Source organism: Amblyomma maculatum, chromosome 1, assembly GCF_055883805.1.
Source record: "Amblyomma maculatum isolate TAMU_Amacu chromosome 1, ASM5588380v1, whole genome shotgun sequence".
In the NCBI taxonomy this organism is placed as follows: domain Eukaryota; kingdom Metazoa; phylum Arthropoda; class Arachnida; order Ixodida; family Ixodidae; genus Amblyomma; species Amblyomma maculatum.
In genome coordinates, this window is record NC_139344.1 from 31329482 (window position 1) to 31352584 (window position 23103).

General features: G+C 42.6%; 1 protein-coding gene across 4 annotated transcripts in view; it reads right to left on the reverse strand.

The window, feature by feature from the left end:
• sws (patatin like phospholipase domain containing sws) overlaps positions 1-23103 on the reverse strand; it is a 130589-nt gene that overhangs the window by 73503 nt on the left and 33983 nt on the right. For 3 of the 4 annotated variants that reach the window (XM_084587921.1, XM_084587923.1, XM_084587919.1), the window contains exons 9-14: positions 16903-17056; positions 15777-15933; positions 14190-14332; positions 8398-8571; positions 6800-6952; positions 625-758 (exon numbers count right to left, since the gene is read on the reverse strand). In XM_084587921.1, coding sequence (XP_084444047.1) covers positions 625-758; positions 6800-6952; positions 8398-8571; positions 14190-14332; positions 15777-15933; positions 16903-17056 — 915 coding nt within the window. The remainder of the gene's footprint in view (positions 1-624; positions 759-6799; positions 6953-8397; positions 8572-14189; positions 14333-15776; positions 15934-16902; positions 17057-23103) is intronic. The other variant, XM_084587922.1, reaches the window with a different exon arrangement.

A 23103-nucleotide genomic window follows, 5' to 3' on the forward strand; every position in this document is an offset into this window, starting at 1 on the left:
GGAATTTCGTTCCATGAGCCTAGAAAGGCTTTCGCCTTAAATGTGGCTACCGCAGCTGGGATCGAACCCGCGTCTCTGGGATTAGCTGTCAAACGCCTCAACCAGACAGAAGCCTTGGTGGCGATAAGTGTGACCTCAAGTTAGTCACATGATCAGCTGCCACGATAACTGGTACAAGGCTGTTTGCTGTCTAGCCGGATGCAGGCTGCTTCCATGTCCTATTCCAATTTGCTGCGGCATATACCCATCCGCTAGAATTACTGGGGGCGCTCTCTATCAGTGGAGTCCGTGCGATTTCAATTGAACAGGAACAGCAGTGCAAATAATCCAGAAGTTTGAATTAAGCATGTTCAAATGAACAAGGTTCCATTCACTGCAAGCCTACACTGTTGATGCTCCTGAGCACTTTCAACATTTACTACATGAGCATACTCTACAATACTGTCACCAAAATAGTTATGCCGCAGCAGGACATCCTAGTTTGAATGTTCCTTGCAAACCATTCTTCTTTCAAAGAGATTAAATAAATGTGACTGAGCTATCAGCTATAAATCCTGGGTAAAAAGAAACTCTTCTCTGCATGTCACCCCTTCCAGACTCAGACGAAAGCTTAGTAGTACTCACTCATAGCACTGGGTGGATGTCAGGAAGGCAACTCGCGACAACACCTTGGCTCTTCGCGTGAAGATGGGAGATTCGCCTGTCAGCACTTCCAGGGCACCCGTGATGTCGCCCACGTGGGCGATGTACAGCATATCCTGCAAAACGTTCAGCCTTGTTTTCCAGCCACTCTTTCTGCCTGGCTGCTTCTGGTGCCATGTACACATGCTTGCATGCCCTGGCACACTCCAGCCTTTGTAAAAACGTCTTGGTTCAAGATGAGGCAGCAAAAACACAGCACACTAGTGAAGAGTTAAATTAATTGCTACATTCATAAATCATATCGGGAAACTAAAATATGCATGGTCATGCTCAGTTATGTATTCATTTGTGCACATCAAAGCGGTGGTTAAAAAATTGTGCCATCACAGCAGCCAAGAACCCGCAGACAAGTGCAGTAGCTGTGAAGATGTTTTCTTCTAGTAAGTGCAAATGCTTTCTCCAAGCCTTACAGCTCGAGTCATTTCGGGACGCTACATGCTACACAAAATGTTTAAGAAATTGACCGGCGATCGCAAAATGTGACGTGGCATTTCTTTATCAGCAGTACAAAATTCTTATTTCCAAACATAGTCATTCGGCAGTGAAGAACCAGTAAACAATGATCAGATGATGGTCAAGACGAGAAATATATTTACACAAGAAAAATAGTATATCTTCCTACAGCCCCAACAACAACCGGGCCTAATTCAGCGGCTGATTCTTGCCCTGATGAGGCTGGGGCAGGTAGGTCACAGCCGCTTGCGGCGTGGGCTAGCCTGCCACTGATTTTTATCTGTTGTAGGCCGTCACTGCACCCGCCACCGCTTTGGTGGTGGTGGACGACGGCTGTTGTTGAGGCGCGCGTCTTTCTCTCCCTCTTCTTTTTTCTTTCTTATCTATTTTCTTTTCAGTCCGCACGAGGCAGCAAAGGTGGCTCAGCTACAGAGCCAGTAGCAGGCCCATGATAATTATGTGGTAGACATTTCCAGAGCCCTCCACTAAGGCGTCTCTCAAAGCCTTAGTCGCTCTGGGACGTTAAACCTCATAAACCCAAACCATTAAGGCAAAGCTATGGACTGGCATATGAAAATATTTAGGTGTTTTGCATTGCTTTACCCCCACATATATATAATATATATATATATATATATATATATATATATATATATATATATATATATATATATATATATATATATATATATATATATATATATACAGTCCCAGGATTCCCGTCTAGTACCCTGAACCGCATCGTAAGGGAAGGTGATTGATTTAGAGGTAGGGAAAGGCACGGTAAATGACTCACTTGTTTTCTGTGGACACCTCAACACCGTGCCGTAAGGGAAGGGAGGAAGGTGGGAGAGAAAGTAGAAAGAGAGAAAGAGGAGCCGTAGTGGAGGGCTACGGAGTAATTTCGACCACCTGGGGATCTTTAACGTGCGCTGACATCGCACAGCACACGGACGCCTCTTCGTTTCGGAGTGAAAGTGGAGCTGGTTAAGAGGCATAATGCTGATGCGAAACTCAGGAACGGGGTCTTTTCAAATTCACTTTTCATATTTGCCTTTTATTTAAGTAGTATTGTTGATTTCGTGCCACTGTTGCAAGCTTGTTCCTCACAATCCCCATTTCGCTTCAACCGCAGCAGCTCCAACACAAGCGCTAGTTCCCACACTCCTGCTAGAGGCACTGTCGCAGCAAACCTCATCCTTCTCCCTTCCTCCTATCTCATATTTTACACTGAATTCACAACCAAAACTATTTGAACACACTTGATTCATAATTTTTATTCATATTTGCTTAGCAACCAAATATTGTCAGACCCAGGCAGCTCACCATAACTTTCCTTTCTCTACTCGTACAATGGTGTACATCAACTCCTCATGCCCTGAAGACACTGGCACTGGCGTGTACCATCATCCATTCCTCACATCTCCCCGACCCTATACTCCTCGCACGTTGACTTTTCAGCAACTCTCCCAACTCGGCTACGCTTGAAATCACACTCATCGTACATGCCATTCAAACATTCCTGCAGATCCCCTCCACGAACAAGTACACTATATACACCAAGTTACAGGCCGCTCTCTGCTCCATCCAAAACAACGTGCCCGCATGACTCACAATATGACCTCGATGAGACTCTCCTTGCCCCACACCCAACCACTGTCACTCTAAAGTGAATCTCTGGTCATGCAGGGGACGCCGCAAACAAGCTGCGTGATCACATCATCCACAGCTGCATAACCGGGCTCCAGTTATCAACAGCATCAGCCCACCCATGAGTGATCAGGCATACTCTCGCAAATGTACCCTGAAACAAAATCCAACTTTCGAACAACCCTTGTTTCTCGACCTGGAACACCTCAGTAGGCTATTCCTTGTACCTAGAAATGAGTGTTCCGATAAGCATAATGTCACTGAAATGAGGTAAACAGGTGCAGAACAGTGGCTTGGCAAATGTCCACCACTTGCACACAACAACGGTTTCCGGAGTTCTGCCTCATCACTGATACATTGGTGCAATACAATCGATCCTGGACATATTGAACTCGAAATGGGATCGAGAAATAGTTCGACGTGTTGATATTTCTATATATAAAACACGCCAACATGTGAACTTCTTTGCAATCCAGAAGCGTGCATACTGTGTACCCAAACTAGCAGTTCGCTTCCTGCTGCGAGACGCATCCCACCAGCATACTGACAGCCCACTGCTCGCCGCGCGGTAACAGCTTCTTCCAATGTGCACATGCACGCACCTGGACGTCAAGAATCACTTTGCAAAAAGCATTAAAAATAGGGGCGCATCTCTACGTGTCGTTACCTGGGCACGAGCATGCACTCTCAGTAGTTCATAGAAACAGGGGGTGTCAGGGCTCGCGTCTTGCGCCGCGTGGAACAAACGCCTGTGGGGTTGGGGTTGAGGGGTTGACATCAAGGCTGCTGTAGACGGTGCTTCAGGAAAAGCCAGTGCTGATCATAAGAGCTCTAATTCGGTTACTTGTACACTACAAACGTAACAATAACTTCTTCAACAACGAAGCAGGCCACATGATAGCTGCCGCAAGCCTTCGGTCAGCAAGGCTGGCTTCATCACACAACAAACGATGCACTGAACTCCGGCTTCCCCGCATTTCAGCAGTGTCGCATTGAAAGCTATCATGCAAGACAAAAGGCCACTTTCAATTGGGATCGATGCTCAGTGCATTAATGCTGCAAGCAGGCAGTCAAGGCAGCGTAGCCGACCTGGCTCCACGCGCGAAAAGTGACCATGTGGCACCATTAGGAGAAGCACCCCTTGCAAGGGCACGGCACGCAGTTCGCTATATCGCATGTTCCCCTGAGCAGGAGTTCGACATAGCTGAAAAACCACTCTTGTACATTTGCACGGGATTCTCATGGGGATATTTGGAGAGTTTGATGTAAGAGGTAATTCGACATATCCGAGTTCGATATATCTGGGATCGGCTGTATACACGATCCCACTAACGTGTGGCAAAGTGTTCAGGTCTCTTCAATATGAAAGGGAACTACCAGTTTGCACAAAAAAAAAAAAAATTGACTGCTCTTAACTGAAGTTGCAAATTACTTTTGCATAATTATATAAGCCAAAATGAAGGCTGGTAAGAAAAAAAGCAAAACGTGTGCAAAACGTAATATAGACGAAGACAAATCCACTTGTCGAAACGTTCGCTAGGCCTGCAAAACGAGGCACACCCCCTTTACCCTTGTTCAGTGCTCCTTCAAAATGTATGCTTATCATACATAATTGCAGAGCCATCATTTATCGAATGAACAAACTTTGTTCTGTTTCATAATGGCAGGACCTTTATGTAGGTCAGACATGCCGATGTATCCATGATAAGGCAACAGAAAACTGGGCATCTTTATCTGCTGCAAGTGCTTACCAAGCAATGGCTGCTCAGCGACATTATGAAAATCACACCATTTCAGAGACATTAAGATCACACCAGCCAATTCCGGGTGCAAGCGAGATATTACACAAGCATATTTCATGAGGAAATCTGGGAGTAACTTAATAATCTGCACACCTTTCTAGTGGCTGATGAAAAAGCTGCGCATGGGCTATGAAGACACCAGAGTGCTGGGTCTTGAGATTAATTTTGACCACTCAGGCTTTTTAAGTGTGCATTAACATTGCACAGCATGAAGATTCTTATCACCAAACTATAATGCAGATGTCATGGCTGAGGCTTAGTCCTGTAACTTTGTGCTTAGCAGCGAAATATGACTCGGACACTATGCCACTGCTACGAGTATCTGGATATATACTGTCCGATTTATTGTAGCTTATGTGCCTCTTGGATACTACTGTATGCGCACGATACTTGTGTGGGTGCTTTGTTGTACGGTAAAAGAGTGTTAATGCCAGCTTTAAGGGAGTGAAAAAAAAGTCTGGATAATCGAATGACTCCGAAATAACTGACAAGGACCACTTGCATCATGATAAATTATTTGATGAAAGACTGGGGAATGGAAAGCTGATTTCAAGATGGGAACCGTTCGACAATGGATGTATTTCACGTTTCCATCAATGCTTTATTAACTGCTTATTGCTGGTGCCAGCACTGAGGCAGAACTGCTTCAAAATCCTAACAGCTTTCCCAGCTTCCTTCCTGGTGCAAAGGACTGCCTCCTCACACAAGCAGCTGTGTCGCATGTTTCACACACAACGCACAAACGGCACTTGACGAGCGCATAGTTTCGGAGCAAATCACGAGAACAGAAGCGAGGGAAATGCACAGCGCTATCAGTGAGTATTTGAAATAGCACACAGCTAGCCTCTGTTGGCGGGCCGATGCATGACCAACCGCTGCCGTTGCAATGCAAAGCTCATAAAGTGAAACCAAAACTAAGTACTAGCCAGCTTTCAAAAAAAGACATGCAAAACAGACACCACAGAAGGAAGAGAGAGATGATACGTGCACATGTCTGTGATGTCTGTTTTGCGTATTGTCTTCTTTTGAAACCGTGCACCAGCTAGATCCCAGACTGCCCTTCTAAGTACAGTTAGTCTACTCTTGGAGATGAGGCCACCTGTTTTATTGTGTCCTGCCTGCCACTGCGTGCACATCAGACGTATGCAACCGACTCTGCAGCATGCAGTTCAGGTTTGAGTAGGGTTATTTTGACAGTCGCTTACAGTGGCAATCATAGATGATTGCTAACTGCCTTATTAATTAACCTGAGTGAGACTCTAAGCATCTGAACGAGCAACTACAAGCAACATGCTGGCTGCCACTGCGCCGAGTTAGAACCAACTGGATTTCCAAATTAACCGTGGTCAAATTAACGAGATTTTAATTGAGTCTTGGCCACGCAGAGAACTGATGAGGAAGTCATGCAGAGCACTGATGAGAAAGCTGCTGCCGCCCCTACCCTGCATTGTCTCTGGCCGCCATGCCAGTTATGATGCCAATTCGGTTACACCCGGTTTTACCTTATTTTCCTGTTAGTGGGGGTGATGCAGCCTCATGAATATGCCATCCTGTTATGACGGCGTTTCTCAGGCCATGTGCCATATGTAAGGCTGCCCAGGTGCAGCAGCGCATAGTTAAAGTTATCAGTAGCGGAACCGTCTTGTACTTGAATTAACAAGCTTTTACAAGCATAGACTCCTATGAAGCTAGGCCAGACCAAATAGTAAAGTTTTGAATTACCTTCAAACTCAAATTATTGAAGCTCGAATGAATGATCTTTCACCCTATGGCGTTTTTGACCTAAACAAAGACAAAGTGCGGCATTGTTCAATTCTATTCCTGCATGGCATTCATGCTTATTTCGCAGTTGCATTTTGCTTCATCTACAACACTCAATACTATTTACTGAAACTGGAATGCTGCCCCAGCCCCGTTACACAACACAAACTGCAGTATATTACCCCTAACGTAATGTGAGCAACCAGCATCACTGAAAACAACAATGGCATGCTTTGTTCCCACTGTGAAGCAAGAAATGAAATGACAACATAACGGTAACACAGAACGACAACAAAAGGCTGGAAAGCGGCATGCTTTCGGCGGCACCTGTTTGCCATGTGCGTGAAGCTTGTTCGTAAAGCTTGTGCTCATGCAAGTATATACACTAGGGAAAAAAAAAAAAAGGGCATTTGCAGCTGCTGAGCACGTACATCTGAGTCCTTGGCAGAAGTCTTCTGGGAGACGGCCACGTAGCCCGACAGAATGAAAAACAAGGAAGCCGGCTCACCGGAGTCCTCCTTGCTAAGGTACTCCCCTGACTGGAACTCCTTCACCGACACCATATTTCGAATCATTTCCTCGTCCTGCAAGGCAATGGTGTTACCAAACAGAAATGGTCTGACAGTGGTAACCAAACATCCATGAAGAAATACATTAAACTTCACTGCATAAAATAACTTCAAGCAACAAAGAAATGTAGACCATTTAAATATAATAAGGGAACAATTACAGCTGACAGCGCAAGTGAAGAAGAATAATTGGATGGAAAAGAAAGAAAGAGCTACGGTTAAAACCTTTCTGACCATGCTAGATCTCTGCCAGTACTGGCATTTGATGATCCCCCGCTTTTCCTACACTGGCAAGTAAGCTTACCCCCAAAAGAGACATGCTCCTGAAAAGCAGCTTCCAACATTTACAGAATTCTCATGCGAAAGTTCCATCACTAGGCAGCCACACCAAAGAAAAACTGCTTTCTTGTATGTGTCTGGTATAAAGGGGTTCAACTGTATTTGCACCTCATTTCGCTTTTCAGAGGTCATCACTTTCGTGTGTACTGACTATCTCCAGAGTCTCTTGTCAAAGATATCTTTCCATAAAAACTTTTCTTTGGTACTGAAGAGCCGTACTGTTAAAAATATGAAGAACGAGCCCCTCAGGAATGCTGGCCCAGGCGTCCATGATCTAACTGCAGAGCATGGCTAGAGGGAATAGCATTGAAATTGGAGCTGTCAATACATGCCACTCCTTTGTAAGCACTGCTTCGCACTGAAAGCATGGTGATGATAGCGCTTAATAATAAGGAGAGGAAAACTGCACATTTAGGCTGAAAATTGTTTGGGTCTACATATAACACAAGGCAGGAATTTAATATGCTAAAATCGGGAAGAAAAAAAAATCACATTACATGGTAGTTTTTACAATAAGAAGGCAGTGCTTATCTCCATTTGCCAGCTCTGTGTGTGTCGTTTCAGTCACGTAAGTGAGTAATATGATCAGCAGAAGCTGAATTTAGCGGTTAAAGTGCTGACTAATTGTACAAAACTGCAACTTTAAGCATCACAGAATTGTTACCGCTCAAAATATTAAAAATGGAGATGCAGCAATCAAACAATTCCAAAACATTAATTTTGCAGACAGCTGCAAGCTCGACAGCAAAGGCCTGTCAAAGGCAAGAAACACTTTCAGGAACATGAAAATAATCAAATTCTGATTACATTATATGGACTGAACTGACTTGATGCAACCATCAAATATCTAAAATCTTAATTCATGACTACTTCAAACTTCAAACCATAAAGCGCACACAAAAACTGGCTCCGTGGTCAACACACACCAAGTTTATAATCCCGAAGGCCCCGATGCTATACAGATGCCAAGTTCCAATCACTAGAATGTTTTGTGCATTTTCTTTTTCAGTCTTTCCATAATGAAAATTAGGCACATGCAAAATAAATCTTCATGGCTGCAAACCAGTCCAGTGTTTCATCTTTGAACACCAAAAAAACAAAAACAAAATTGGCAAAAGTACCTCAATGTCTAGTCTGCTCATGAAACCCTGGACGGCGGCATCGAGATAATCGTGGTACTCCTGCACTGATGAGGAAGTGCGGGATCCCTCACCAACCACGAATGATGCTTTCCTGCCCGACTTGCGTGATTCAGTTGTCTCATTTGCTGCAGGTACTCTACGGTTTCCTGATGACTGCACAGACAAAATCACCCACACTTAGCCTACTCAGTTTCACCCCAAAAATACAATAAGATTTGAAGGCTAAAGTTGCAAATATGAAAATTAACAAGTTACCATGAGATTATCAGTGATGCTTCCATAACTTATTAGCCTGCACACAACAACAGATCAAAAAAGGTGCCACTTCAGTGATGCATACTGTATGTACACAGGAGCATTTCATGTTACATAGTATCCAATACTGCAAGGACTAGCTTCAGATGGCCGACTAAAAAATTTGGCAACAGCAGTGGTAGGTCTCAAGGTCATAGGCATGGCCCACAGAGTGGTTTACTGGCCCCGCATGAAACTTTTCACTGAAATGATAACAATTAATGGCATTTAACGGTGCGAGGGCATCAAAGGCTAGAGTGCAAGAAACTGACCTTACATAATCTCACCACAAGAAAAATTTATGGCAAGGGACAGGTATTATAACCCCAAGAGTCACCTTCAATAAATGAAATAGTAAAAGTAGGCATCAATTGCCAGAAAAAAACTTAATAACTTTAAGCATAGGAAAAATTCTGGGCTCATGTTTGCTGTTCACTTAGAGGTAAGTCTTCAAAAAAGTAAAGTTCTTCAAAACGTTCAGTGTTTTCAACACAATAAACTAGGTGCGAGTAAAGTTTAGGGTGAAGTGGGATGCACTGTCATACTGGTTATACTCAATGACAGCATGCACAAGAGTCATTACACCAACTTTTCTCACATACAGGGAGAAGGTTTGATGTGAGTACATCTGGTATGCATTGACGATCCTCAAGCTTCTAAAAGCTACTACAACAACGCATTTAAGCTGTTCTTTCAAGTCACCCGTACGAGACTTTCAAAAGAGAGTACAGTTTGTCTGTTTCTCTGTCCCATTCAATGTGCCACATTTGAGTTATTCTGCATTATTTGCAGTGCCTGTAGCAGTGTTGGCAAGGGAAGGGGCAATTTCAACAGGTCCCATGTTTTTGAATGCAGATATTGCCTCGTCAGTTTCTTCATTTCTTCTGCATGTCTTCTGCAATAGATTGGAATCCAGCAAAATGCTAATTGAAGATGTCTATTCAATGACTCCATGACAGCAGTACCAGTGTGCTGAGAGTGGCATTTCGAAAGTGCTCAGACAACACTGATTTTCTGTATACGACAGAGTTTGTTACTGTTTTCTAAAGTTTTATCTACGCTCATCAGAATCGTAACTGTTTCAGTACAGAATATAGTAGCACCTTTGTTTATGGTATCAGTTGCCAAGAAGACCTTTCCAACATCATGGAAGCAGCAAAATCTGCATTTTGATCAATTAGTGCAGAGCTCTTCACAATATTATTTTTCCTGAGGAAATGGAAAGTGCTACTGAATACCTTGCAGTGGGCTATTCCTCTTAGGAACAGCCAGAAATGACATCACTTTCAATAGGTTGACTTAACTATGTAGCTGCAGCATCCCTCATGCATTTATAGGCAGTCATCAAGGGGCACATCTCATCAGCTGACATTCTCATACATGTGGGAAAAGGCTGCTGGAAAGTTGGCTTGCTAGCACGCAGTCTTGATGCTGAGCAATAAATGAATTACCGAATTCACTTGCCTAATGAGCCCATCCCCACTTGTGCCCCTGAGAATTAAAAAAGAAAAGCATTAGTCATTAGGGGGTCCCTCCATTTCACACTGCCGTCCCAGCCTACAGCACAAAATCATTGGAACTCGTGACAGCAGCAAAGGGCTTTAGAAACAATGCTTAAAAGGCGGCGCCTTGCGTGCTTTCGTTATGACTGATGAGTGGAAGGATGGACGACTCTCACGAAAAAAGAAGAAAGAAAAGTATCTTTTTTTTTTTTAAGCGTAACCAACCCTACCCCCAAAGTGACGTCCAATTTTTCTTAAAGAAAGGTGGGTCCATTACGCGAGTAAATAAAGCAGTTGCAACATGGTTGATGCCTAAGTGATTTGGCCTTCACAGTACACATCACCAATAGGTATGCTTATTGCTTGGTCAGACTGTACATGTTGGCTGAGGCATTCATGCTCTGTATCTGACCAGTTCTGAAGGCTCCAGATGGTAAATGAAGGCCCTTGTAATAAACTGCGAAGGCTTAACATGGATTCTCTTGCAAATCGCTACACTATGCATGCATAGCCTATCCTAGAAAAACCAAACTACAGGGCAGTTTTAGGAGGTACTTTGTATCAATGTCCAAGTAGGTCAAATAAGAATTTTTAAGCCGTCCGTTTCCCCACTCAAATGGTGTCCCAGCAATTAGGGGACCATGCGGGAAAGGGCGCTGAACTATGACTGCTCCCAGCATCTGCAGCTGGCGCATTTGTCAGATTGTGAAGGATTAAGTTGCTCTGGATACAGAAAGCAACGAAGAGAGATTTTCAGCAGGGTAGTACGAAGACGTGCGGTATGCAAACACATCTCCTGTTGCAGCCAGCTGCACCTCTTTATTAGCACCTTTCTTTCCTTAAGAAGTCGGTTACTGCACTAGACAAGGCAGAAGTTGACACACACTGCTTACGCTTAGGAGAGCTGATATGCTTTGTTACATCCAAACATTAACCATGAGCAAAGAGGAAGTCAGTTCTGCGTTTATCATAAAGGACATGATACACTAACTTTGTCTCTTTTTTTCTAGCCGCTGACTGGACTTGCACTTCCATTTTAGGCTGAGAACACTGTTCGCATCAGTTTAACAAATAGGGTTGGCGTTGTCAAGTCAACTCTGGATTTGACTATGGCTTGTGAGCTAAATCAAGCCACTGGATAGACCAAAGATCGCAGCCAATTATCAGTCGTCCTTTTCATTTTCATCCTCGTTTGTGTATGCTAGTAGTTAAGAAAAGTGACTGAACTAATACTGACTAGCCCAACTCTCTGCACTAGAGTATCTGGTGCTGCTCTGTTATTTCACTACCTCCTCCTGTGCGCTGCTATTTCCACCAAGAGTTTTGTGCCTGGTCAGCAAGGCACATCCCTTTGGGCTAGATGTAATCAAGAACAATTTATTTTTGTTGATACACTCACCACGAAGCTATCCCAACCTACATAACTGCTTAATTAAGCATGGCAACAACCCGCTGTACCCCATAGGTGAACACTCAGCCAGTCAATACGTCTTTACATACAAATGTTCGAAATGAACCCCAGCGGAACAAAGCTAAGAGAACTGACAGTTCTGGTTAGCTAAATAAATAGGCCGCAAAAGCGTTCAGTTAAAAATAAAGCAGCATTCTGATTCATTTAAGCCACTTTCTAAATGTTTTCTAGTAGAAATTCCTGCAAGAATGTTGGCAGAAAATAAAATCTCTCCATTCTGTAAGGAGTTACAAATGCCCATTCAAATTCTAGCCAACCTATTGCAATTATTCAACTTGACACGCCCTTTGGGAAAATGAAGGATGCAAAGAATACCTATATGTACAAAAAGGAAGGTTGTAAAACCCAATTCTTCTAACGCTCTCCCAAGTTTAGATATGGATGGCATGCCAATCGACGAAACTCTTTTGGCGAATCAATTCAATGTGTATTTTAGTACAGTTTTTACTGACGAAGAGTCTTTTTCCGACACGGGCATTCTGGAATCTGTTGGTCACTCCATGAATGATATCACTGTTTCCTGTCATGGGGTAAAGTGTGCCATTGACCGTTTGCCTTCGAACTCTAGTCCCGGACCCGATGGAATTTCCACAAAACTGTTAAAACTAACCAAACACATCTCCGGACCACTGCTGTGCAGGCTGTTCCAGTACTCCCTTGACACAGGCAAATTGCCTAAGGATTGGAAAATTGCTCATGTCATTCCTGTCTTTAAGTCTGGAGACAAAAATTCACTTCACAATTACAGGCCTATTTCGCTCACTTGCGTTTCATGTAAACTCCTTGAGCACATTATAGCATCTCAAATCATGAAGTACCTTGTAAATTCTGAGCTCATCTTTTCTAATCAGCACGGGTTTCAACGTGGACGTTCCCGCGAATCGCAGCTGTTGGAGTTGGTCACTGATCTTCACCATTCTGTTCATTCGACTCATCCCACTGATGCCATCTTTATTGATTTCGCTAAAGCCTTCGATCGTGTTCCTCACTTCCGCCTAATCCATAAACTTAATGCAATGAATTTATCCCCTGGGGTCATTGACTGGATCAAGGATTTTTTAACTGATCGCTTTCAATCTGTTATCATTAACAAAAATGCCTCTGCTCCTGTCTCAGTGAAATCGGGTGTACCTCAGGGTTCCGTCTTAGGACCGATTCTTTTTCTCATGTATTCGTTTGTTTGCAGACGATTGTGTCATTTACCGTCCCATTAAAAGCCCTCGTGACCACATTATCTTACAGGATGACAAACGTTATTTCTGACTGGTGTACAACGTGGCTAATGCAAGTAAATACTGACAAAACTAAAGCTCAAACGTTTACTAAAAGGTGACGCATTGTCCTTCATACCTATTTCATTGGAAACGATGCCACTGAACATGTATCATCCATTAAATACCTAGGAGTACATTTATCTTCTGACCTTACTTGGAATGCTCACATTGAACACATTATCAACAAAGCCGCTAGAACATTAGGCTTTCTAAAACGCACTCTCTATCAAGCTAATGAAAAAACGAAACTCCTAGCCTATACAACACTTGTCAGGTCTCAGCTTGAATATGCATCCATCATTTGGCACCCTCATCAAGCTTACTTAGCAGACTCCATTGAATCTCTACAGAGTAAAGCAGCCAGGTTTATTGCCCATGATTATTCCTACCCAACTAGCGTAAACAGTATCAAGCAACGATTTAATTTATTGCCCCTTGAGACTAGGCGACGAAATGCCCGCCTATCTTTCATGCACAAACTATATCATGGTTCATCAGACTTTCAAAAACGTTCCTTCGCTCTGCCCCCCACATATCTGCTCGCGTAGACCATCCATTTAAAATCAACCCCGTACATGCGCGCACAAATCTGTTTAAATATTCACCACTGCTACTTGCTATTTCACAATGGAATAGTTTGCCAGCAGATGTCGCTACCATACCTGACCATAGTTCATTCCTCAAGGCTTTGGAGGGAATTGAATGTTAAACTGACTTAACTTTCTTAATAATATTTTGCAATGCTCATTACTTTTTTTCCTTGATGTGTAGTGCTGTGTTATTTCTTGTTCATTTCAGCCTACTGCTTGGTATTAAGCGCGCGCATACCTCGTTTCTTCAGAGCATGTAAAATTGCTTAGGTCATATAACTACTGTATAAGGAGAAAAAAAAAAGGGGGGAAAAAAGAAAAGGGAAAAATAGCGACCTGAATGACTTTTTCTCCTCTTTGATCCTTAAGTGCAATTGTTACTTATGTGCCTGTTATAACCAACTTTGTTCATGTGACTCCTCCCCCCCATGTAATGCCTGAAAGGGCCTTTAGGGTATATAAATAAATAAATAAATAAATAAATAAATAAATAAATGATTTTGAGTGCGTGCATTAAGGAAATGGAAATTTATTAAAAATTTACAAGCATGTCTAAAACACACATGAATTTTAGTTTATAGGCACTAAGAAATATTATGGAACACCATATCCAGTAAATCTAACCCCAAAAGAAACTTACCATTGTTTTAATTGAGCTGCCAGAATGATCTTCACTGGCAAACTTTTCAGAATCTGTAGCATCATCTGAAGGGTGGAACGACCCAATTTCAGGGGCACTGCCCGAAATGAATGATTGAATTGATGCAGCGATAGCTCGTTGGCCTAAAATGGAGAGAAGGTAAAAAAAAGAACAAACAGAATAAAACATAACAAGAAGCAACTTGTCATTTTAGAGGACCATGCGTAATCACTATATCCTGACCATGATTTCAAATACAAGTACACAACTTGAGAAGTATTCTTTTCAGCTACTTTCTAGTATGTCTTATTCCCATGTCAATGCAAGCCTGTCTTCATCCCCATGTCATTGCAAGCCACACGTCCCGTTCATCAATCTCATGACAACTCCAGAACTTCTCTGCGCTAAGACATAGCAACACATCAAATACAACACATCCAGTATTAAAACTCGGAGCAGTTTTCATTCATGAGAACTGCAGGGCTACTCATAAAACCGTCCCTATTTGCACATACCTATGCATAGTGACCCAATGAAGTCCTTTTCTTCTATTCAGAGCTAGCAAAGCCTAACTCTCAAACAGGGTCCAGGAGGGTTTAAAACAGAGCCACTAGATTTATACATTCATGCTGCTCACGGAATGTCAGAATTTCATTTCCAAAAAACCAATCAGATCTACAGCATCTTTCACACCGCCGCCGCATCGCCAGTCTCTGTATTTATCACAAGTTTTACTATTCTGCACTTCATCAGGAACCCTACATTTGCGCACCTTCTTCACGCTTTTCGTATCGCACCGGCCATCCTCTTCAAGTTTCCCGTCCACGCGTCAGTACTACAACCTTTTCAAAATTATTCTTTCCGAGAACAACAGCCAACTGGAACGACCTTCCTCACCACATCGTTGGCATCACGTGTCCCTTGATGTTCCGCCGCACATCATGTATAAAGAATTTTTTAAAATTTTTGTACCACTCCTTATGCAATGCCCCAAACAGGGTCTTTAAGGTAATAAAATGAAATGAAATGAAAGGCACAACTGCCTTTTTGTACATGGGCATTAGTGTCATGCTCCACTACCTGACACCTTCCTCCATTTCGTGTGCGTGGACACTGACAGAACAGCTGGCCAGCAATGGCTCTCCTTGGATCCTCGTTCCACCTTGAGAGAGCTCTTCCTAAAGGAGGAGCTGGGCCCAATGTGGTCCTGTGCCAATGTGATCCTTTGGCCAAGGGTTCTTTAGGCCCTAGCTACACAAGTGCCTGCTGTGTATGCCTAAGCTCTCATAGCTCTCTCAACAAGAAAATGCAAGCTTACACAAACACACACTTTGATATCAAAAAGCATGCTAATGCATCAGCAAAAGTGCTACTTCAACAAACTACTAGTTTCTTTGGCAAAGCACAAACAAAAAAAGAAAGGAAAGGAAGAAGAAAAATGGACTAGAAAGGGCTTGCCTTTTCTTTCGACGACTGAAGCTTTATTCCTCACGGAAAACAAGTTTGGACTAGCATGATAACCTAACCATTCCGCCCTTGCCGCAAACTCACACTCAGTCATGAGACGCATTTCTGCCAACAACTCACCGTGCCCATATTCTTCGGCGACCGCCAGCGCACCAAGAATGCCTGCTGTCGATGCTACGGGCGCAGCTGCCTCTTTTACGTGGCTCAACTTGCGGCTTGGAGTTCGACACGGACTTGACTTTGGAGACAGAGCAAGGCCCTTTTTCCCACCTGTCGACTGCCAATGAAGGGATGAAAACCACACATGACCACCAGAGCAGAGAAAAGCAGAGAACAAGAGCGCACACAAAAATAAAACCTCCTCAGCTGTGCTGCACACCTCCGTTCCCCTGGGGCTATGTCCAGGTGGCCCACACTTAAGAAGAGCATGACTTTAATGGCTACGGCACACCTGACAGTGCTTCCTTATCTGCCAGCAGGTGAATATGGACACATTCACTTCCCGACATACGAGGGCTGGCACTGAAAACAGGAACGGGTGCAACTTATTCTCGAAGAAACCATCTCCCTAAGCTATCATTGTAAAATCTACTACGAATGAATTAATTACAAAACCGGTATTACAATAGAGGAGGAACAGGATAAAAAAAAAAAGGACATGGTGCGCCTGCCTCACTTTCAGTGTACAGATGTGGGGGAATGACAGAAGAGGATGAAAAGGGAGAGTAAACAGAAGGCACAGAAGTAGAGATCGTGCATGGTCTCTACACTTTACGGAGGGAACAGGTCTCAATGCTCACACTGTGCGAAGCATCCCACTATTAAAATGGCAAGGTGAAGTCACAAAAACTACCACATAAGAATATCACACCCTCTAATGCAGCAAAAGTCACGAACTTGATGCTATTACTTTATAAAAATGCAAAAAAAAAAAAAGGAAAAACGAAACGAAGGGCTTAAACAAATGCATGAAAGGTGTATGTGATGATATTAAATGCCAAGATGCAATGGATTTCATACACCTACCCAAGTAAAACTTTAGTACTGTCCTCAGGCGACAGCAACAAAGTGTAAAAGTGAAAAACTTCGTAAAATTGCCTGTTCCTACATTTCCTATAAAAAAAAGAGAGAGAGAGAGAGAGAGAGAGAGAGAGAGAGAGAGAGAGAGAGAGAGAGAGAGAGAGAGAGAGAGAGAGAGAGAGAGAGAGAGAGAGAGAGAAAGAAACAAACAAAAAAGTGCTCTCACACGTACTGAACGCATCAACTGCGTGGTGAGGCCGAGGTAGTTATGAAGTGCTGTGACAGTGACACGGTGCAGACGGATCATGACAATCTGGCAAAGGCGAATCATTGAATCGGGGTACTTGGTCAGCAGGATGCGGAAGCTGTCGTACCGAAGCCTGCGGAAAAAGTAAAACAATGTTAAGCTGTGCTTTCAACACAGTTTCTCCCTCCTACAAGATCACACCAAAAAGTTATGACTGTCTTATGTTGACTTTTGTTCTGCCAGTGAAATCATTTTTTACAGACAATTTTTAGTTTGTGTGTGTTTGTGGCCAGTTAGGCTTAAGGGTAGAGGTAACAGAAAAATACTGCAAAGCTTAGTAATAGAAGTGGAAGGCTTCATTCAATTTATTCACTTCTCTCCAACTCGCAAATTCGCTGGTCTTTGAAAATCGGAAACAAGATATCCACACACGAAATATTCTATCTAAAGATACTTGAACACTTGTTGAAAAAGAATTATTTATCCCGATTCAAGTAGTACTTGCAATAAACAATGGCAAGGCTTATGGTGAATGTCTTTAAGCAGCGCTTCAGCACTTTTGCTGCAATGACTTTTGCAGCAGAAATTTTTTTCCAGCATCTAATTCTATATGCTTTTCTTATACCCATTTTAAACAGGCTGTTTTAAATTATATTCAAGTAAATGAAAGCTCAGTTTCTGAGCTGCTACAGAAACCAGCACCTTCCTTGTATAATTAAATTTTGTTAGTCAAATAATTTGGACTTTCGCTGGAACCCCGCCAAATGCCTACACAAGTCTATGGCATCGGAAGCTCTTCTATTTGGATGCCCTGGAGCTGTAACCTGCTGATTCGGATGGGAATCAATGCACAACCTGCTTAACAAGCAGTTGTCAAAATAAATGTTCCCAGTCCTGAATTGCACATTACAGTTTCCTGCACCTCTCTAATGAGCCCGCAATGGTAGGAGTGTTGACAATGAGCAAACCCCCAACAACAGGCAAACTAAGAGTCCAGCTGAGTAGCTTCGTTATCAGAGTTTTGCCGCCAGCCCCCAGCGACCGCGGCTTGCAGCGTGCTGAAACTGTGCATTCACCATGTGCTGTTCGCTCTCTGTCCAATGAAGCCACCTGCAAAGAATCTCCGGCACTGCCACGTGGGCACTGAAAGAAGCTGCAGAGACCTTCACCATTATGCAGCCATCGTGCTTGAAGCACTCTTTAGGAGTGCGCACAAGTAAAAGCACTGACCAGGACTGCGAAGACTCATTTTCGCGCAGTTTTAAGTCTTAAAAGAAGATCAACACTGAAGTATAAATTAATGATGTTTCACCGCAGTACTTGTAATGTTGGCTGCATACACAGGAGCCCTTCTATACCTATGCTAGTATATTTTCCAAGAAGAGGCATTATTTAGAGGGGATAACAGCTTATTATGGCATCGTTCAAGCTACTGGCATGAGAATAGCTGGATAAAACTCAGTCTGTAATGATGCTACATCTGTGTTCACGACGGCTTCACATCCTTATTCTCTAACAAGGAAACAGACCATAGTTTAAGCTTTTCTCCCCTAAACAAAAAGGTAACCTCCAGATGAAAAATAACTTTGATGCTTTTGACTAGTTTCAGAGTGTCAAACATCGCAATTGTTCTGTTCATTGCTGCACTTGACAACTGGGTTATTGGCATGGTTTATGGGGTTTAACGTCCCAAAGCGAATCAGGCTATGAGAGATGCCCTAGTGGAGGGTTCTGGAAATTTCGACCAGCTGAGGTTCTTTAACCTGAACTGACATCGCACAGCACATGGGTGCCTTTTGCTTCCATCAAAAAGCGGCCGCTAAGACTGGGATTTGATATCACATACTTGGGCACAGAAGTCGAACACCCTAACCACTGCACCACAGCAGCGGGGCTACTGCTACTGGGTTATTACAGCACCCTGCAGGCCATGAGCTGTTGTTGCCAAACGCTGTTTCTTCAAGTTATATACTGAATAGTATTCTACATAGCATCCTCTCACAAAGAAATTGAGAATGCATAAAAATCTACATGCTAAGTGAGGGCGACTCACTTTCTCACTGCCCGTGTGAAACAGGAGCCCTAGCAGATGCAAGTGTCAGGAATAGTAGTAATAGGGAGCTCAATTTGTCAGAACTACCTCTTTGGACTTCCACTGAATATAAAGAGGTAGCATTGGTTGGACTGAAAGCCCTGGACACTCTACTTACACTACACTTCCCACGGAACACTTTTCATCATCAAGTGATCATAACACATGCAACCCGTTAATGAATAATATGCACTCATGTTTGGTCGTACATTTATTTCATGATTTATTTTACTGAACTGCAATTTATGTATTAACCTGAGCTTTGAGTAAGCAAGAACCAAGCACTGCACAAAGCCTAGAGAATTCTTCTAAAGGTATGCTTGGCTACAGTACTTTTCTACTTCTTTTTTTAATGCCATCATGCATGTGCATCCACGTCTATAATCATCCAACTAACAAAACAAGGTATACTTGGATCTAATCTAGGTTCGAGCCAGGACAACAACCTTTAGTGCGACAAGCTCTCAAAATGATTTTAGGAACTACCGATACAAATGGCACACGACAGGAAAAGCTAAAAGCCCACACATCATCAAGGCTCATGGTTTAGGCTGCCTTCTGAATGCGATCATATCTTTACAAAAAGACTACTACATGCAAGTTAATAGGCATAGTGTTAATAAAATAGAGCCTACAACACTCATCTGTGTCACTTTCGACCATCTAAATTATTATTTTAGATGGTTGAACGCCACCACAGCTTCGTCTTGCAGTGAGCATCAGTTCCAGCTTCGCAAGAGCATCTTCCATCTCAAAACCAAAGCTCTCACTTTACACGTGATGATCATGCCTGCTATGAACAAACAAATGTGAGCTAGGTTGACTTTTACCGCTGTCTTTAAAGTGATATTAGCTTCCCAATCTTTTCTCAACAAATGCTAACCTTGTTAGCACCCCTGTCTAATAGTCTGGAGCGGATACCAAGAAACAATAAAGCCCTAAAACTGGTTTTAAAGTTCCTTAACATTGTTTCGCATGTGTGTTGCACTCGTTATTTACGCGTGCACATTCTGTTTGGCACCACCGGCACTGAGCACGGCGTTTGTACAAAAACTCAAGTTCAAACGTGCCGTGAGAACCGAAATGCAAGAGACTAGCTTCTTCAGAGCTAGATTCTCAGCCTAGCTTCTAGCCTAGCTCAGCTTCACAGAGCTTAACAGTCCTGCGTTGTGTTGTGTTGGATTTAGTGGCGTATAAGCAACTGAGGCTACCATGCGCCAGCCATAAGGTTAAATAACGGTTTGGTGTTCTGAGCTATAGTTTGTGTGTGATGTTAGCTTCTTTCAAAAAAACTAAAAATGCAGGATAAATCAGTAAGAGCATTTTCACCTAAAAACAATGCCGGGAGTAAAGGAATGCCTTCACTATAGAATTTTATGAAATGTTTCCTCCTTAGTGTTTCAAATTTTTTACAAGAGTACAAGATGCGGCTTACAGTGAGGTCATAATAGAATGCATCACATATGGGTTTGCCTTGTCTTGTGAGTAGGAAGTTATGCGTGAGATGTGAGTGTCCTATATGAAGGCGGCATATAATCACTTCCTTAAAACGTTCCTGGTGAGTACATACTTGATTTCCATTCTCGCAACACCTTTACAATGTGCCAATTTCATGCAATCTTTAAAGGGACAGAACACTGGAATTAAGGTCTCAAATTTTTTCAATGCAATGGGAATATTGATGTCTAAAGTGTTCAATTCCATAACTGTTTCGTTAGAAACGCTGTAGAAACATTTTGCCGAGAATTTTTCTATCAGTGCATGCGCCCATTTTTATGTAGTCCGATGCTGGAAACAGTGAGCACGACAGCGATGACGATTGGTGGTCGACAAAAGAGACGTACCGAAAACAAATATAAATTTCACTCGTCAGGCAGTAATTCGACATTTTTTGCTTAGAGTAACGTCCTTTTCAGTTTCACACTCAAGGCTGTTAAGGCAGAGTAATGTACGCCTCATTGAGAAAAGTTTTACTGGGTACTATCATCGCTTCCCTCACGGAATTCCAAACACGGTGGCGCCATCTAGTGGCAAAACCTGAAAACATTCCTCTTGAGGTGCAAAAGGAGGGCTGCTTTTATTTAAGGACACAGTGTAGAGAGTGCAAAATATAATAAATAATGACAAGCACTTCTAGAAGATAACTGTGTGCACTTACGAAAATCAGCGATGTTTTGCTGATATGTAGTCATGTGGGGTACTACACCAAAAGTAATAGAGTTTATCCCCTAGATAGCACCTCAGTTGTTTTTATGTAATTTTCAATGGCAAATTAAAATTGTAAAGCCTCTTTTCTTTGATATTGTAGTGCCCGATCTGTATTATATGAGGCAAGATCTTTTCATCTCCGCCATAGTCTCATGACATATTTTGGCCAGTGTTCTGTCCTTTTAAATGGTATATTTATTTTCTTTGTCTCTCTTGAGCTTGAACTGCACATACATCTGCTCTATCATTTTTGATTCCAAAATGACTTGGGAACCAACAAAATTTGATGTTTAGTCCCTGTGCAGTGGCAGCTATTATGTTCTGTATGATGTCTCCAAGCAGTGGTGCGACTGCGTTACTGGGGTGAAGGGCTGTGAGTACGCTAAAGGAGTCTGTATAAATAATACTGTTTGTAATAGTACTTTCGTTCACTATTTTCTCTACAGCGTTGGAGACGGATGCGCACTGTGGAAGTCGTATCATTTTTTTTCATCTTCCTTACACCACTGTGCTTCCAACATAATCATATGTTTTTGAACCGTTGGTATATAAGTCTATGAAGGTGGTGTATTTTTCTTTGAATTCATAGAATTATTGACATGTTTTCTTGGAGTTTGTTTTACTGAACCGTGTGAGGGTGAGGTCACAGACTACTGGAAAATTGTACCATGGAGGTAACAGGTTATGACTTTTGGCAATGCCAGGTAAACGATCCAGTATGTTCAGATCTCAACACATTTGTTCAAATCGTAAGAGAAGCGGCCAAGTGGCGCGAGGTTCATTGGTGAAAATTGTTCTAGAAGGACACTGTGTTACAAGTTACAACAGAATAACAGATGTGTTTAGGAAGGGATCTGATTTTAAAGATATATATGAATGCAAGTGTGGTTCTTCTATCTTCAAGAGGGGGTTCATTTGTTTCTACAAGAAGGCTAGGTATAGGAGATGTTCTGTAGGCTCTGCATGAAAGGTGAAGCCCTGCATTATATATTGAATCCAGGTTCTCCAGGTATGATGGTCTTGCCGAACCATACACTACGCATCCCTAGTCTAGAATAGAGCATATTAGAGGGCGGTAGATGTGTAGTAGGCATGTCCTGTCCAATCCCCAGTGCTTCTTTGAGAGCACTTTCAGTATATTCAGAGATTGCAAAGCTTTCTTTTTGAGGTTACTTATGTGCGGCAGAAAGGAGAGTTATTTGTGAAATGCTATTCCCAAAAATTTATGTTCTTTTTTTACAGGCAAAAGGGTTTCATTTAGGTATAGTGTAGAGTCAATATGCAGGCCTCTTTTAAGTGAGAAAAGCACAGCTACTGTTTTGTGCGGAGAAAACCTAAATCCATTCCTGTTGGCCCAAGTCGCTAGTTTGTTCAGTGTAAGTTGTATTTGCCTCTCGCATGTTGATACGCTCAAAGATGTGCATGCAATCTGAAGGTCATCGACATGAACTGAATACATGATAGATTTTGGGATTACTTTGGCAATAGAATTCGTTTTTACGATAAACAATGTTGTGCTTAGAATGTACCCCTGAGGTACTCCATTCTCTTGAAGAAAATCCCTGGAAAGTGTTGAACCTAGCCGCACACGGTATGAACAGCCTGACAGGAAATGTTTCAAACAGTGTAACATTCGTCCCTAGATGCCCAGATCTGCTAAATCGCGGAGAATACCAAACCTCCATGTGGCGTCATACGCCTTCTCCATGTCAAAGAAAATAGCCAGACAATGTTGTTTGTGTATGAACGCTTCCTGGATTGTGTCTTCAAGTCAAACAAGGTGGTCAGTTGTTGAATATGCTTTCTTGAAACTGCACTGATGAATGTAAAGAAGTTTACGGGATTCAAGAATAAATATTAACCTAATATTTAGGATAGAA